Here is a 17,488-nt window from a genome sequence, read left to right on the forward strand (position 1 = left end):
TGCTGGTCTAGGTTATTGTTCTTTAGTAATCTAGGCTTCTGTTTTCATGCATTGCCTTGGACAAATAAAGGTCTCCCTGAATGCAGGCTAGCCTGTCGAGGTGCAGCCATTCTTGTTTCCTCAAGAAGTCTAACACTTGCGTAGGAATCTGAAACAACTGGTTTCACAATGTACCTTTACAGTCAGAAATAGAAAATAGGCAGGGAGTAGACCTAGAATATGTTGGTCACAATATGTCTTGTGTTCTATGTTTGCATTTTTCAAACTGTACAAGAATATGGACTTAAGTCACATGTTCTTTTTTTATTTTATAGAATTTACTCCATCCCGCCTCTTAATCAAGACCGGAGTGAAAAGCACCTCTATTGATGTATTGGGGCCTAAGTTCCCACAATGAGAATTTAGTGCGTTTTTGACCCTGAGCATTTTCATTGCCCAAAAACGCAGAGTATTATACCGATGCATCTCACTAAATTAGAATATCATCAAAAAGTTAATTTATTTCAGTTCTTCAATACAAAAAGTGAAACTCATATTATATAGAGTCATTACAGAGTAACCTATTTCAAGATTTTATTTCTGTTAATGTTGATGATTATGGCTTACAGCCAATGAAAACACAAAAGTCATTATCTCAGTAAATTAGAATAATTAACAAAAAAACACCTGCAAAGGCTTCCTACGTGTTTAAAAAGGTCCCTTAGTCTGTTTCAGAAGGCTCCACAATCATGGGGAAGACTGCTGACTTGACAGATGTCCAGAAGGCAGTCATTGACACACTCCACAAGGAGGGTAAGCCACAAAAGGTCATTGCTAAAGAAGCTGGCTGTTCACAGAGTGCTGTATCCAAGCATATTAATGGAAAGTTGAGTGGAAGGAAAAAGTGTGTTAGAAAAAAGTGTGGTAGAAAAAGGTGCACACACAACCGGGATATTCACAAGGAGTGGACTGCTGCTGGAGTCATTGCTTCAAGAGCCACCACACACAGATGTATCCAGGACATGGGCTACAAGTGTCTCATTCCTTGTGTCAAGCCACTCATGACCAATAGACAACGCCATTAGCGTCTTACCTGGGCCAAGGAGAAAAAGACCTGGACTGTTGCTTAGTGGTCCAATGTGTTGTTTTCAGATGAAAGTAAATTTTGTATTTCATTTGGAAATCAAGGTCCCAGAGTCTGGAGGAAGAGTGGAGAGGCACACAATCCAAGCTGCTTGAGGTCTAGTGTGAAGTTTCCACAATCAGTGACGGTTTGGGGAGCTGACGCGCCCAGGGGATGGGGACGACTCGGCGCCCGGGCCTTGCTGTTAGTTTTAGGGGGGATGTCGCGGTGGCCGGCTCCCGGGGCCGTACCCTGGGGTCACTCTTAAAAGGCAAGGAATTGGGGGAAAGGTGTATGGGATAGGGAAAGTTTGTGACGCCACCCATGGTGTCTGGTGAGGATCACCAGCGCTGCTACAGTCCTCTGAGGTCGGTGGTCAGGCAGCTTAGTTGGTGCGGCACAGGTAGAGCCGGGCCTCAGGGCAGCGTAGGAGAAGGGATGCAGGACAGAGCGCTGGCGGGTGCAGAGCCACGGAAGAAAGAACAGACAGAGGCAGGATTTGAAGTCATCCAAGTCTTTACTCACAGTAGTGCTTTCTCAGCTCAGAGCTTCTCTCTGCTGTCACACGGCGAGCTGCGGCCGCCAGGGTAGGGTTCAGCACACTCCAGGTAGTTCAGGAGCGCTTGACAGGACCCCCGCTCTAAAGTGTTCCTCTCCTTGTGAAGCTTTTCCCGCCTTGTGTCCCCCACTGTGTCCTGTACGGGTGCTGCGATGTCCTTGATGGGTAGCTTGTAGCTCCCGGACCGACTGGGTGCCCTTCTTGGTTACTAGTGGTGAGAACTTGGTGTAAGGCCGGGTCCCTCTGGATGAACTCAGATTAAGGAATACAGGTGGCGACTCCGCTCCGTCCGTATCCCCCTGGGATCCACATAAGCCTCCGGACTTTTCCGACAGAGACGTGAAGTGCAAAGTCAGATAATCGGGGACCGGTACCCCCTCTTGCGGCAGGGTCTCTCTGGCAGGGCCAGGATAAGGTATGCAGGTAGCGACTCCGCTCTGTCCGCACCCCCTGAGATCCTTTCGCCTGTGGAGCTTAACTCCTCCGCTCCCCTCCTGGGCCTTCTTGGTTGGACTCTGACCGGGGACAGAGCCGGTTTTAACTCTGCCCCAGTCCCCCGTCTCGAGGCCTGAGACCGGGAACCGTGGACCCTCCAGCCGGCAGCTGCTTTGTGCTGACTTGCCGTCCCAAAGACGACTAAAGACCCGACTAAAGACCCGGTTCTTAAAATGGCCTCCAGTTATATATGATTCTATTAAGTGCTAAAGTAAAGTGCTTCCTCCACCCTCACTCACTACTTGGTTCCCCCTAACTTTGGTTCCCACCAACTCCTCCTTTCAGGACCGGGGCAGCACTATGGTGCTTTAGGCCCCCTACAGAACTGGAGTGGTGTAATTTTGAGTGTGTGGTAGGGGTCCTGTGTGGTGCTCCATCCTTACCTTGGAGAGGAGATACCACACCTCGTTCTGAGGTGCAGTACCCCTGTGGCGCCACAGAGCCATGTCATCTGCTGGTGTAGGTCCACTGTGTTTTATCAAGACCAAAGTCAGCGCAGCCGTCTACCAGGAAATTTTAGAGCTCTTCATGCTTCCCTCTGCCGACAAGCTTTTAGGAGATGGAAGTTTCATTCTCCAGCAGGACTTGGCACCTGTCCACACTGCCAAAAGTACCAATACCTGGTTTACTAACAACAGTATCACTGTGCTTGATTGGCCAGCAAACTCGCCTGACATTAACCCCATAGAGAATCTATGGAGTATTGTCAAGAAGAAGATGAGACACCAGACCCAACAATGCAGACGAGCTGAAGGCTACTATCAAAGCAACCTGGGCTTCCATAACACCTCAGCAGTGCCACAGGCTGATCGCCTCCATGCCACGCCGCATTGATGCAGTAATTGATGCAAAAGGATCCCCGACCAAGTATTGAGTGCATTTACTGAACATACATTTCAGCAGGCCTACATTTCAGATTTTAAAAACATTTTTAAAGCTGTTATAAAGTATTCTAATTTACTGAGATAATGACTTTTGTGTTTTCAGTGGCTGTAAGTCATAATCATCAACATTAACAGAAATAAACACTTGAAATAGATCATTCTGTTTGTAATGACTATATATAATCAGGGTCGGTCTGGGCTGGCGGGATACCGGGAAATTTCCCGGTGGGCCCCGCCCCTGCTGCAGAGTAGAGGGGGGAGAAGAGAACAAAAAAAAATCCTGCGGTTTTAAGGGGCACGGGCCCTTTAAAAGCGCAGGCACAGTGTATGCAGGGACGCGCGCACGCAGCGTTCATTACCTGAACCACCGCGGCGCACGTCCCAGTGAAGCAGCTGAAGCTGCGTGTCTCCTTTCGCCGGCCGGCGTATGACGTCATTGTCATGCGCCTGCTGTGAAGGAGGCGCGCAACTCAGGAGAAGGAGGACACCGCACGGGATCGCAGGAAGGTAAGAGGTGTGTGTGTGTGTGTGTAATGGTCTGGACACACAAGGGGGGGCCCAGCTGGACAGACACACAAGGGGGGGCCCAGCTGGACAGACACACAAGGGGGGGGCCCAGCTGGACAGACACACAAGGGGGGGCCCAGCTGGACAGACACACAAGGGGGGGCCCAGCTGGACAGACACACAAGGGGGGGCCAAGCTGGACAGACACACAAGGGGGGGGGGGCCCAGCTGGACAGACACACAAGGGGGGGGGGCCCAGCTGGACAGACACACAAGGGGGGGCCCAGCTGGACAGACACACAAGGGGGGGCCCAGCTGGACAGACACACAAGGGGGAGCCCAGCTGGACAGACACACAAGGGGGGGCCCAGCTGGACAGACACACAAGGGGGGCCCAGCTGGACGGACACACAAGGGGGGCCCAGCTGGATGGACACACAAGGGGGGCCCAGCTGGACGGACACACGAGGGGGGGCCCAGCTGGACGGACACACGAGGGGGGGCCCAGCTGGACGGACACACGAGGGGGGCCCAGCTGGACGGACACACGAGGGGGGGCCCAGCTGGACGGACACACGAGGGGGGGCCCAGCTGGACACACGAGGGGGGGCCAAGCTGGACACACGAGGGGGGGTCAAGCTGGACACACGAGGGGGGGCCAAGCTGGACACACGAGGGGGGAACCCTGGCTGGACACGCAAGGGGGGGGCCCTGGCTGGACACGCAAGGGGGGGAGCCTTGGCTGGACACGCAAGGGGGGAGCCCTGGCTGGACACGCAAGGGAGGGGAGCCCTGGCTGGACACACAAGGGGGAGCCCTGGCAGGACACACAAGGGGGAACCAAGGTGGACCCAGGCAAAGGGGTTGGGCAGGATGGGTATATGGGGGGCAGGATGGATATATGGGGGGGGCAGGATGGATATATGGGGGGGCAAGATGGATATATGGAGGCCAGGATGGATATATGGGGGGGGCAAGCTGGACTTATGGAGGCCAGGATGGATATATGGGGGGGGGGGGCAGGCTGAACACATGGAGGCCAGGATGGATATATGGGGGGGGGCTAGGATGAATATGTGGGGGGGCGGGCTCGATACACATGGGCTAGCATAAATATATGGAGGGGCACGCTGGATATATGGGGGGTGTCAGGATGGATATATGCAGGGGGTAAGGGCAGTATGGATATATGAGGGGAGAGGCTGGACACATGGAGGCCAGGATGAATATGTAGAGGGCAGGCTGGACACATGGAGGATATATGGGGGGGACATATGGGGGCGCAGGCTGGAAACATGGAGGCAAGGATGGATATGTGGGGGGGCAGACTGGCACATGGGGGGGCTAGGATGGGTATATGGGAGGGGGCAGGCTCGATACACATGTGCTAGGATAAATATATGGAGGGGTCACACTAGACAAATGGTGGCCAGAAGGGACATATGGGGGTGCCTGGCTAGACAAGGGACTTTATTACTGTTTGGGAGCCAGATTGAGGAACATACTTTATTAGTTTATGGTGACCAGTGGGGAACATTATTACTTTAGATTCCAATTATTATTACATTATTACTTCTGTAATATAATTTACATTTTAGGAAATTGTTTTCCATGGGATGGGACAAAAGAGAGGTCCTGTTACTGTGCAGGACGGCACTATGTTGCTTTTTTTCTTCAACTGGTGTAGTGTAGAGGTCGGGGGGGGGGAAAGTGGGAATATTCTCTAGAAGAGATCAGTTATTAATAACTGTGTGTTATTTTCTGCAGAGATGATTCCTGGCTGGAAGAAGTGATGGCTGTCTGTGCCAGATGAAGAAGAAAAGCGAAGATGAAGGACTTCACCTAGAGACATCACTGGTGAGTCAGTGTATTACATGTACACTTACACTACACACGTGGTCAAAATTGTTGGTACTCCTCGTTTAATGAAAGAAAAACCCACAATGGTCACAGAAATAACTTCAATCTGATAAATTACAAATTTTTGAAAATGAAGAGATGAAGGTCAGACATTGATTTTCTGCTTCCACAGAATTTAAAAAAAAATTAACCTCATGAAATCGGCCTGGACAGAAATGATGGTTCTTCTTCTTAACTTAATATTTTGTTGAACCTTTTGAGGCAATCACTGCAATCAAACGATTCCTGTAACTGTCAATGAGACTTCTGCGCCTCTCGACAGGTATTTTGGCCGACTCCTCATGAGCAAACTGCTCCAGTTGTCTCGTGTTTGAAGGTTGCCTTTTCCAGAATGTTTCAGCTCTTTCCAAAGATGCTCCATAGGATTTAGGTCAGGGCTCATAGAAGCCACTTCAGAATAGTCCAATGTTTTCCTCTTAGCCATTCTTGGGTGTTTTTTAACTGTGTGTTTTGGGTCATTATCCTGTTGCTAGACCTGCGACTGAGACCAAGCTTTCTGACACTGGGCAGCACATTTCTCTCTAGAATCCCTTGATAGTCTTGAGATTTCATTGTACCCTGCACAGATTCAAGACACCCTGTGCCAGGTGCAGCAAAGCAGCCCCAGAACATAACAAAGCCTCCACCATGTTTCACAGTAGGGACAGTGTTCTTTTCTTGATATGCTTCATTTTTCCATCTGTGAACATAGAGCTGATGTGCCTTGCCAAAAACTTCAATTTTTGTCTCATCTGTCCATAGTACATTCTCCCAGAAGCTTTGTGGCTTGTCAACATGTAGTTTGGCAAATTCCAGTCTGGCTTTTTTACTATTTTTTTTTTCAACAATGGTGTTCTCCTTGGTCGTCTTACATGAAGTTCACTTTGGATCAAACAACGGTGGATAGTACGATCTGACACTGATGTTCCTTGAGCTTGAAGTTCACCTTTAATCTCTTTAGAAGTTATTCTGGGCTCTTTTGTTACCATTCATATTATCCGTCTCTTTGATTTGTCATCAATTTTCCTCCTGCACCCACGTCCAGGGAGGTTGGCTACAGTCCCATGGATCTTAAATTTCTGAATAATATGTGCACCTGTAGTCACAGAAACATCAAGCTGCTTGGAGATGGTCTTATAACCTTTACCTTTTAACATGCTTTTCTATAATTTTCTTTCTAATCTCCTGAGACAGCTCTTTCCTTTGCTTCTTCTGGTCCATGTTGAGTGTGGTACACACCATGTCACCAAACAACACAGTGAGTATCTGTAGCCCTATATACAAGCACAGTGAGTATCTGTAGCCCTATATACAAGCACAGTGAGTATCTGTAACCCTATATACAGGCACAGTGAATATCTGTAACCCTATATACAGGCACAGTGAGTATCTGTAACTCTATATACAGGCACAGTGAGTATCTGTAACCCTATATACAGGCACAGTGAGTATCTGTAGCCCTATATACAGGCACAGTGAGTATCTGCAGCCCTATATATAGCACAGTGAGTATCTGTAGCCCTATATACAGGCCCACTGACTGATTACAAGATTGTAGACACCTGTGATGCTAATTAGTGGACACAACTTTATTTAACATGTCCCTTTTGTCACATTATTTTCAGGGGTACCATCATTTCTGTCCAGGCCGATTTCAGGAGTTTAATTTTTTTTTAAAATTCAGTGGAAGCAGAAAAGCAATGTCTGACTTTCATTTGTTCATTTTCATAGATTTTTAATTTATTATTACTTTTGTCAGATTCAAGTTATTTCTGTGACCATTGTGGGTTTTTCTTTCATTAAACGAGGGGTACCAACAATTCTGACCACGTGTGTATATAGTATATACAGAACTCCTGTGTATGTCACTGGTGATCACTATATTATGTATACACTATATACAGAGCTTCTGTGTATAATGTCACTTGTGACCACTGTATTACCTGTGCACTATATACAGAGCTCCAGTGTATAATGTCACTGGTGATCACTGTATTACCTGTACACTGACACTATATACAGAGCTCCTGTGTATAATGTCACTGGTGATCCCTGTATTACCTGTACACTATACACTATATACAGAGCTCCTGTGTATAATGTCACTGGTGACAACTGTATTATCTGTACACTATATACAGAGCTCCTGTGTATAATGTCACTGGTGACCACTGTATTACCTGTGCAATATATACAGAGCTCCTGTGTATAATGTCACTGGTGACCACTGTATTACCTGTACACTATATACAGAGCTCCTGTGTATAATGTCACTGGTGACCACTGTATTACCTGTACACTATATACAGAGCTCCTGTGTATAATGTCACTGGTGACCACTGTATTATCTGTACACTATATACAGAGCTCCTGTGTATAATGTCACTGGTGACCACTGTATTATCTGTACACTATGTACAGAGCTCCTGTGTATAATGTCACTGGTGACCACTGTATTACCTGTACACTATATACAGAGCTCCTGTGTATAATGTCACTGGTGACCACTGTATTACCTGTACACTATATACAGAGCTCCTGTGTATAATGTCACTGGTGACCACTGTAATACCTGTACACTAAATACAGAGCTCCTGTGTATAATGTCACTGGTGACCACTGTAATACCTGTACACTAAATACAGAGCTCCAGTGTATAATGTCACTGGTGATCACTGTATTACCTGTACACTGACACTCTATACAGAGCTCCTGTGTATAATGTCACTGGTGAACCCTGTATTACCTGTACACTGACACTATATACTGAGCTCCAGTGTATAATGTCACTGGTGGTCACTGTATTACCTGTACACTGTACACTATATACAGAGCTCCTGTGTATAATGTCACTGGTGATCCCTGTATTACCTGTACACTGACACTATATACAGAGCTCCTGTGTATAATGTCACTGGTGATCCCTGTATTACCTGTACACTGACACTATATACAGAGCTCCTGTGTATAATGTCACTGGTGGTAATAACAGTGTTGTTAGTATTGTGGTTTGTATTTATGATCAGTATTGTAGTATTTGGTCACTTTGGGGTGGTAATATGTGGTCTGGTCATGGTGTGGCCGTATTTGTTCCTTGTATGTAGTATTATTCGGTCACTATGTGGTGGTAATATGTGATCTAGTCATGGTGTGGCGATATTTGTCTCTTTTGTATGTGGTATTATTGGTGTTGATATAGTGGACTGTGTTGTGTATGGCAGTCATTTTGTTCTTGCTGATATTAACTAGGAAAAGATTTTTTTCCATTAGGCCACAGCCCCACCATCAATATTCGGTCAGTATTTTTTCTCAGGAGTAGCTGCCAAAACCAGGAGTGGGTGATAAATGCAGAATTGGTGACTTGTTTCTATTATACCTTTTCTCTGTTTGTTCCTCACCTGGTTTTGGCTCCCACTCCTGAGAAAAAATACTGACCAAATACTGATAGTGGGGCCGCAGCCTTAGAGATTAAATACTTGGACCAGAGCGGCAGAGATGCACTTACAGGGGTTCTCTGGTGAAAACAAGTAATCACCTCTCCACAGGATCAGTGATGATATTGATTGGTGGGGGTCTGACTGCTGGGACACAATCGGCAGAATGTGGAGCTTTTCTCCCCATTAGACTGGAGCGGCATGTGAGATGCGACCACTCATCCAGTCATTCCCTCAGTGACTGTGAGCGCTGCTCTTTTTTGGAAGCTGCATTTTAAAATGGGGATAAGTGTCTTGTCAGGGATGAAACTTTCCCATTCTTCTGATAGGCGCGTTTTCCAATGTTCGGACCCAAACGATCAATAAGTGATCACCGATCCTGTGGATCCCATGGATCGGTGATAACTTGTTTTAACCAAAGAAGCCCTTTAATGCAAACTACCGTAATTGTACATCCCAGTTATAGTGGTGCACAGTAGATGTGCAGGAGCCGCCAGTCAATGCTCCACTATAACAGGGATAGCGGATAACAGATATTTGCATATGGCTGTAGGTGGCCCCTAGAGTCAGTTCTCCCTGTGGGCCCCAGACACCCCAGTCCGACCCTGTATATAATATATGAGTTTCACTTTTTGTATTAAAGAACTGAAATAAATTAACATTTAAATTAACTTTTTGATGATATTCTAATTTAGTGAGATGCACCTGTAGTTCCAGCAAAGCGAATGGCATTTATAGAAAGCTCATGCCCACTGTGCTTTTTTTGAACACTGTGGAAACTGACCTGCGGTACAATTTTGAAGTCTGCAACGTGCCAATTTCACTTGCAGAAAATATGTATGTTATTTGTGGATTTTCCCCATAGACTTGAATGAAATTAGGAAAATACCCAGATAAAAAATGCATGTAAAATAACGTTTAATTAGGTAACTGTGCAACCATGAAGTTTCCGAAATAAAATTCAAAACATTAGTTATCAAAAAAGAGCAAAAACTGCAGCAGAAAAAAACGGCTGATCCATGCCGTTTACACAGACCGTCTGCCGATTGGCAAACTTATGGATCAGCGATTGTTTGAAAGCCAAACGCAGGTCGACCAAAGCAAGCGATGCGCACTGAGCGATCTATACTGAATCACTCAGTACCCATAGGCTGCCATAGCTCTCGGCAGTGAGAGTCCGGTTTACACGAGATGATGCACCGCTGAGAACGATGATCAAAAAAAAAATGATCATAAAAGATCATTTCGGCCAATGAATGACAATTTTACTCATTCGTCCGGTGATCGGCAGCCTGTTTACATGGAAAAATAATCATAAAACCATCGTTCTTAACATCTCTCATTCACAATTATCTTGCGGTGTAAAAGCCCCTTTTGCCCTCATTCAGACAGCAGTAATTTTTCTCGTACGCAAAAAAAAAAACAGTCCAATTTTCAGTGTTTTGGATCAGATTTGGAGTTCATTCAAATGTCCGTTTTTTCCACATACGAGAAAAAAACAGACTGATTATTCTGATCAGAGTGTAGTACGAATATCATCCAATTTTCTCATACGTGGAGAAATGTAGAAAAAAAAAATCTCTACCTTCTCAATTCTGACAGGCTGTGAAAATCGGACTGCACTCAGATGTCATCTAAGTGCAGTCCAATTGCTTCACAGACCATTTGACTTACATTGTCGAATTTGATCCGATCCTCATATGAAAATTGGCAATGTCTCTGCGATTTTGGAAAATCACGGACATGTGAATGGAAATGAAAATACACACGATAGCACTGGTATACTAAAATCGGACGTCTGAGTGAGCCCTTGGTCAGTGTGTCAGTTTCATCAATGATTTTATAGTGTGAAAAAAAGAAATACAAAGATTGCAAAGGTTCTCTTCCCCATTGCAATGTGAAAAGCGGACAGTACAATGGATTGTACACGTTAGACAATGTGTGCTGTGGGTGATCTTTCACGGACCCATAATCTTGGATGGCCAATTTGACTCGTTACTTGGATCAAAAACGTACCGGGTCTCAGTGATTTTTTTTTTCTGCAGACATGTGAACAGCTCCTTAGAATATAATGGGAATGTTTCCTACCTGTGGAAAACAAGGATAAGAGTTGTATGAGACAAATGGTAGAACATTTATTGCTGCTTTGTTTGACTTTTTTATTTATTGTTGGATTACCCCTTATAAATCATTTACTACTCCGAAACAGAATTTTAAAGAAGGGGAAAAAAGGATTATATCCTCTTTAATATCCAAACATGCAAATTCAGACCATCTAAATTTGCATATTAAAAGGTAGAAGATTTGCTCTCAAATTTGCCTGGAAGGAGACATCCCCCCAGTACTTGTGACAGTTTTTACACCTCACTGTTCTTATTTAATTAGGACATTTGCTTATAAATGGCAGAGCAGCAAATCATGGGTGGTCCCTGAATGGATGTGAGCTGAGCAGCTAATCCCATCAGATGCAATGCTATGTATATGAATAATCCCACCAGATGCAATGCTATGTGTATGGATAATCCCACCAGATGCAATGCTATGTGTATGGATAATCCCACCAGATGCAATGCTATGTGTATGGATAATCCCACCAGATGCAATGCTATGTGTATGGATAATCCCATCAGGTGCAATGCTATGTGTATGGATAATCCCACCAGATGCAATGCTATGTGTATGGATAATCCCACCAGATGCAATGCTATGTGTATGGATAATCCCACCAGATGCAATGCTATGTGTATGGATAATCCCACCAGATGCAATGCTATGTGTATGGATAATCCCACCAGATGCAATGCTATGTGTATGGATAATCCCATCAGGTGCAATGCTATGTGTATGGATAATCCCACCAGATGCAATGCTATGTGTATGGATAATCCCATCAGGTGCAATGCTATGTGTATGGATAATCCCATCAGGTGCAATGCTATGTGGATGTGTGCAGGCTCCCCTTCTACCCCTCCCTGCAGAATACCTAGCCAGGACTCTTGTGCCCAGTGGCCCCTCCCTTCTTCCTGCTTTGAGCCCTGTGTGGTTTCTGTCAAGCCAGTTTCACTGCATTTAAAGGGAACTTTACACTTGATGCAAACAGATCGCAAACTGCAAGAAAGAAACTGCATTGCTGATCCTTGTGCAGACAGAGTCTGGGGGAGCACTGGATGGGACCCCCTGATCCTCATGATGCCTGCTGGACTGCAACTGCTTTGTGCCTAGATACCATCAATAGATCACAGGGACAGAGTGGATTATAATCCTCGTGGATTACAAATTATCCCTGGGCACACTGCCCTACAGACTGATTTTTTGGATAATCAACCAAGGAGTTTGATTTAGAAAGAAGTCTGCAATATGAGGACCCCCGCAGTGATGATCATTGGCATGGTGCTGGCCCCCTGTGGACTGGTCTTCAATCTCACCTCTACTGTGGCCCCAGCCTGGCGGACACTCTCTTCTTTAACTAACCGACCCACGGACGTGATCCAGAATCAGGGGATCTGGGACATATGCGAGGAGTATACCACCAATCAGAACAAGCAGTGTGGCATTGCCAACCCTGCGTACTTCAGCCAACTGGTGGTGCAGGTGGCCCGGGGATTAATGATCGCATCCCTGGCCGTCAATGTCCTGGGCATCGCTCTGGCCTCCTGGGGTGTGCGCTGCTGGGAGGAACTACCCAACTTCTTAATAGCAGCCTTTGGTGGAACAGTGATCTTCATCTCAGGAATTCTCAGCCTGATACCCATTGCTTGGTACAACTACCTGATGTACAACATGCCCACTTCAGTGGATCAACTAAACACTTATGTAGGCTATGCTCTGGTTCTGGGCTACCTGGGCAGCTGCCTAGAGATCATAGGTGGCTTCTCACTGATGCTCTGCTTTGTGCCACCCTGTAAGAAATGCCTACAGAACAGAGGTAAACCTACATCTGCTATGTACTACAATAAAAAACAAAGCCCCTACCAGGAAAAACCTGTCAGCCATGTCTACAGCATCAAGGACCCTGACTATCCTTCCAGTAAGATTGGCTACAGTGTAGGGAATGACAACTACCAGCACAGTAAGAGAGGGACCTCTGTGGCCTCCAGTCCCAGATCCTACACCAACCCCATGGATGTGACAGCTGGAGAGCACCCCACACGTTATGGTAGCCCTTATGGTAGACCTGACAGCCAACTGAGCTCTCTACCGTGTGACTCGGATCTACTGTAAAGTGGTGGTACCAATTATTTCCAGATGAAGGAGCATGTAATTCAACATGCGCACATTATATTTTATATCTTTTGTTATGGACGTCATAACTATAAATCATATTATTGTCTTATGTTGCCATATTAAATATTTTGTAAACTACTGAATCACAAGTAACCTCTGTGATCTGCTGTAGAGAAACCACTCTAACTCATGGATGTATATACATATATATGTGTGTTGTACATAAAACTGTATACTAGAACTTGGTTATAAAACCTAAATCCCTGAAATAGGAATTACATGGCAAATTCCCGTTTTTATAACCATGTGCTACATTTCTATTAAATCTGATTTTTAATTTCCCTTTTTAAATTTAATTTGTATATATTGTAAGGCTGAGTTTGCACACTTTATGACACATGTCACACAACTGATGACACTTTACTGCTGTGGTTTGATGGCATCAACTATGACATGAAAGCCATAGCCAGAAATCCACAAGTTTTCAAAATTATGGCCCCCATACAAATTAGACTAAAGTCAATGATCGTCTGAAAATCTGATCTGCATAGTGGCCTCCTGATTCTCCCATGACACCTGATGTTGGGGGAGAAAAGGATCTGACCCCTTGGATTTCCAATGGCTGATCTTCTTGATCTCCCAGGAGATAAGCGGACGCCAGAGGAGTCTTATCTTTCATAGAGAGATGGAGGAGCTCTTGGGTCAGAGGAGTGTTGATATGTATGGAGAAGAGATGGGTTGTTTTGGCCAACAGCTGTCTATTATATATGTGGGGTCTTTAATATATATGGTTTGTTTTACATTTATCAGTCATTCTGAATTTTTATTGTTTGGAAAACTTTCATATTACTAGTTTTTTGGATGTGCAACCACATAATACACATACTAGTAAGACATCTGACTTTGCACTAATATATGACTTTCTTTATTGACAAGGTATTTTTTTTATGTTTTGCATTAGTTCTCCTATAAGTTTACATAAGATGCACAAGAAATTCAAAAGAAAAAAAACATTTACAGCAAAGCGTCTCTAGTGTTACCAGGGTATAAGTGATCCATTTATCAATAAGGTCATAGTCCCCTCTACCACTTTCTCCAATCAGTCCATTTCCCTCTGTCATTTCTTCAATATTGCAATGTTTATCCGATCAAGCTATAATTACAAAATGCAACCAAACCAAATTATCTATTGACACCTAAAAATCCCTGTTCATTATTGTCTTAGATGCTTTGTCTATAGTATTGTAGTATTGCTGATCTATTGGAGAACATGAGTTAATATGCTTTTTTTTTGGGGGGGGGGGTAGTTGTTTTTTTTGCTAAGCAGGAGTGGATACAAAGAAGAAAAGAAGAATTCGATTTTGCTTTACACTTTTTGTGACTTTTGCATCTACTTCTGTATTGTTTTTTTTCTGAAAAAAAAAAATAAATTTTAGAATAAAAATTACGTAAAAGGGGGGAACACAGGGAAACGTATAGAAATAGACCCACTATTTTTATACATTTTCCTGTGTGCCCCCCTTTTATGTCATTTTATTCTTTTGCCAACTGGCAGTTTTTAAATTTATGTAGTAATAAAAATATTTTATTGATTATCTGGGCGTTCATTCTATTTTTGTTGTCATTTATATATCTTAGGGGTGATCACCCAGATATGGGATATGAATATATAAAAATAACCTTGGTTATTGTAGTTGTTGAATTCTGATTAGAGCTTAATGGATTATCAATAGCAACCAATCACAATTTAGCTTTCATTTTTCCAGATCACTTTGGAAAATTAAGGCTACGTTCCCATGATGAGTATTTGGTAAGTTTTTGATGTTGCAGATATTCTGCACCTATTAAAGGGGTTTTCCAGGATTTATCCTTGGGATAGGTCATCAATGTCTGATTGGTGGGGGTGTGATACTGGTGGTGATCAGCTGTTCCTGGTGTCTGCGGCGGGTGGAACTACTCAGTTACGGTGCTGCACAGCACAGCTCCGTCGACTGTATAGTGGCTGAGGACGGGTACTGCACATCCGCCCCATATTAAAATAAATGTGCAGTACCCAACTGCGGCCACTATTATGACGACGGCGCTGTGCAGCTCCCTATCTGAACAGTTCTGGCCAACACAGGGAACAGCTGATTGGCGTGAGTGCCAGGTATCGCTCCTCCACCGATCACATTTTGATGGTAACCTACCCTAAAGATAGGCCACCAATGTTAAAGTCCCGGACTACCCCTTTAAGTAAATTAGGCTACTTCATGTGCAGATTACATGTGTATTTGATGCATTTCCTCCTCGTAAATGCACTAAAAACGCATGTGTGTTTTTTACTGCAGATTTTCTGCATCTATTGCAAGCCTATAAGAAAAATCTGCATATAAAACTCAGTGTACCCATGAAAGAGGTTGACACGTGGATTTTAAACTCGCACCGCCGGTCAGTTTAGGCCGAGTTAAAATAAAAGCACAGAGAGCAGGAGATTTCTATAAATCCCATCCACTCTGCAGGAGTTGTAATACGCTGTATTATTGAAGCAGCGTCAAAAACTCATTTTGGGCACACAGCCTAAAGCTGAACTATGTCAATTAGACAGGCCCATCAGATAAGGAAGCATCACTCCTTATAATCTTTCTAGAATTCTTTGAAGTCTGTACTTAAAAAGGACCTGTCACCAGGCTAATGTGACCAGGTTTTCTCTTTCATTCCCCTGAGTATTTTGTTTTTTAGTAAATAAACCATACGAGTCTAAAGATATGGCCCTTTTTATTTGTGCTAATTTTTATGCAATCTGATTCGGAGTACATACACCGATTTCCTTGAGGTGCCATCGAAATAGGAGTGGATTCCCCAGATACAAGAAGAAGTATATTCTGCACATTCATTTCTAGCACAGGTGAAATGATTTTATTCAAGTGCTACAAACCTAAATATACAGCACCTAGTGTATGACACACTAGGTGCTGTACAGCGCCATATCAGACGCCCTCCTTCCTGCGGCTCCTTAAGGCGATTGAGAAAGATTTCTGTGAATTGAAACATCTCCTTCTGTTGCAATGCAGGAGAATCATTGTATATTTGCACGTTTGTAGCACTCGAATAAAATCATTTCACCTTCGCAAGACAGTGAAAACGTCTTCATGCTGATTTTTATGGTCTTTACAAGGGAGAGTGGCTCACAGGATTTTCTGGGGGAGGAGGAGGTCTTTATACTACTCTGCAAAATTACCCTGGACGTAAAGCAAACTTAGCGCTAAATAAATAGGACAATAACTTTTGGTATTGACAGGTCCTCTTTAATTAAATGTGCCTCTGAATGCCCATAGCAACCAATCAGAGCTCCTCTTTAATTGCCTAAACTGCTTTAGGACAGTTTTCCTTTTTGATAAGTGAGTTTTGCTCAATAAAGCAGATTATTGTATTTCTTTGCTACACATTGGTACAGCTAACCTCTGTTGGGAAAGATAGTAGGGACTTTGGATCATCAGCAATAATGTGTGATGTATGTATTGTGTCTCCTCTAATTTTTTTTTTTATAATATTAGAACAATGTGTAAGGTGCTTCATATAATAAAATATTTTTGTATTTAAACCCCTGTCTTGATCTCATGCTGGGTGCCCTCTATTGGAGAGCTATTCGTCTTTGTGTAGTAAATAGTGATGAGCACTGTAGGGTGTCTATACTTAATCTTGTTACAGACTTGCAAATTAAGCACAACTAGAGTCAGTCTAATTACGAAATAGTTGATGGAATTCCTATGTACCCACAACTGGTTAAAACAAAGAAGCAGCAGTCCAATTGATCTAAAATCCATGCCTCCCAACCACTCCAGATTCAGCCACTAGGGGCATCATACTCGAGAAGGGGGTACTGTGAGGGCATCATAATGTGTGAGGAAATTATATGTGGGGCACGATGGGGGCTTCATAATGTGTAAGGGAGGCACTGAGTCGGGCAAACATACCACTGGTGCAACCGCTCAGGTGCCCAAGAGGTAAGGGGTGCCAATTTCCACTTTCCGAGCATTAGGATGACTGCCAAGGAGCCATGTGCTGTTTTGGACAGGGGCCCTCTTCTTTTTGTGTCTGCCCCTGCACTTTGTGGGAGGGGAACTGTGGGGGCATCATATTGTATGTCAGAGACTACTGTTGGGGAGAATCTATTGTATGTGGAAGAGCGTTGAGGGCACCCTTCTGTATGGGGCCAAAAGAGGTATTAACATCACAAATGGCATCATTTCTGTGAGTGGAAATAGGGGTTTGGTTTAGCTGTAAGAATAAAAAATTGCCTCTGTGCACCCCGCAATATGTGTACCTCTTCCCTGTCCTTCACAATTGGGAGGTATGCGATAGCTAATGGATATCCGATTGATAAAAGGTGGTACCGCAGGAC

The 17,488-nt window shown here is 44.3% G+C and overlaps 1 protein-coding gene across 1 annotated transcript; it reads left to right on the forward strand.

Moving 5' to 3' along the window:
* The first annotated feature begins 11,890 nt into the window (after nucleotides 1-11,890).
* CLDN23 (claudin 23) lies at nucleotides 11,891-16,687 on the forward strand. The gene has a single exon (XM_073636924.1). The coding sequence runs from the start codon at nucleotides 12,238-12,240 to the stop codon at nucleotides 13,099-13,101; it is 864 nt and encodes a 287-aa protein (XP_073493025.1). The 5' UTR covers nucleotides 11,891-12,237; the 3' UTR covers nucleotides 13,102-16,687.
* Nucleotides 16,688-17,488: the final 801 nt, after the last annotated feature.

The sequence above is a fragment of the Phyllobates terribilis genome, unplaced genomic scaffold (genome assembly GCF_046119375.1).
Source record: "Phyllobates terribilis strain yellow unplaced genomic scaffold, ASM4611937v1 Scaffold_1__5_contigs__length_1240528914, whole genome shotgun sequence".
Lineage (NCBI taxonomy): Eukaryota > Metazoa > Chordata > Amphibia > Anura > Dendrobatidae > Phyllobates > Phyllobates terribilis.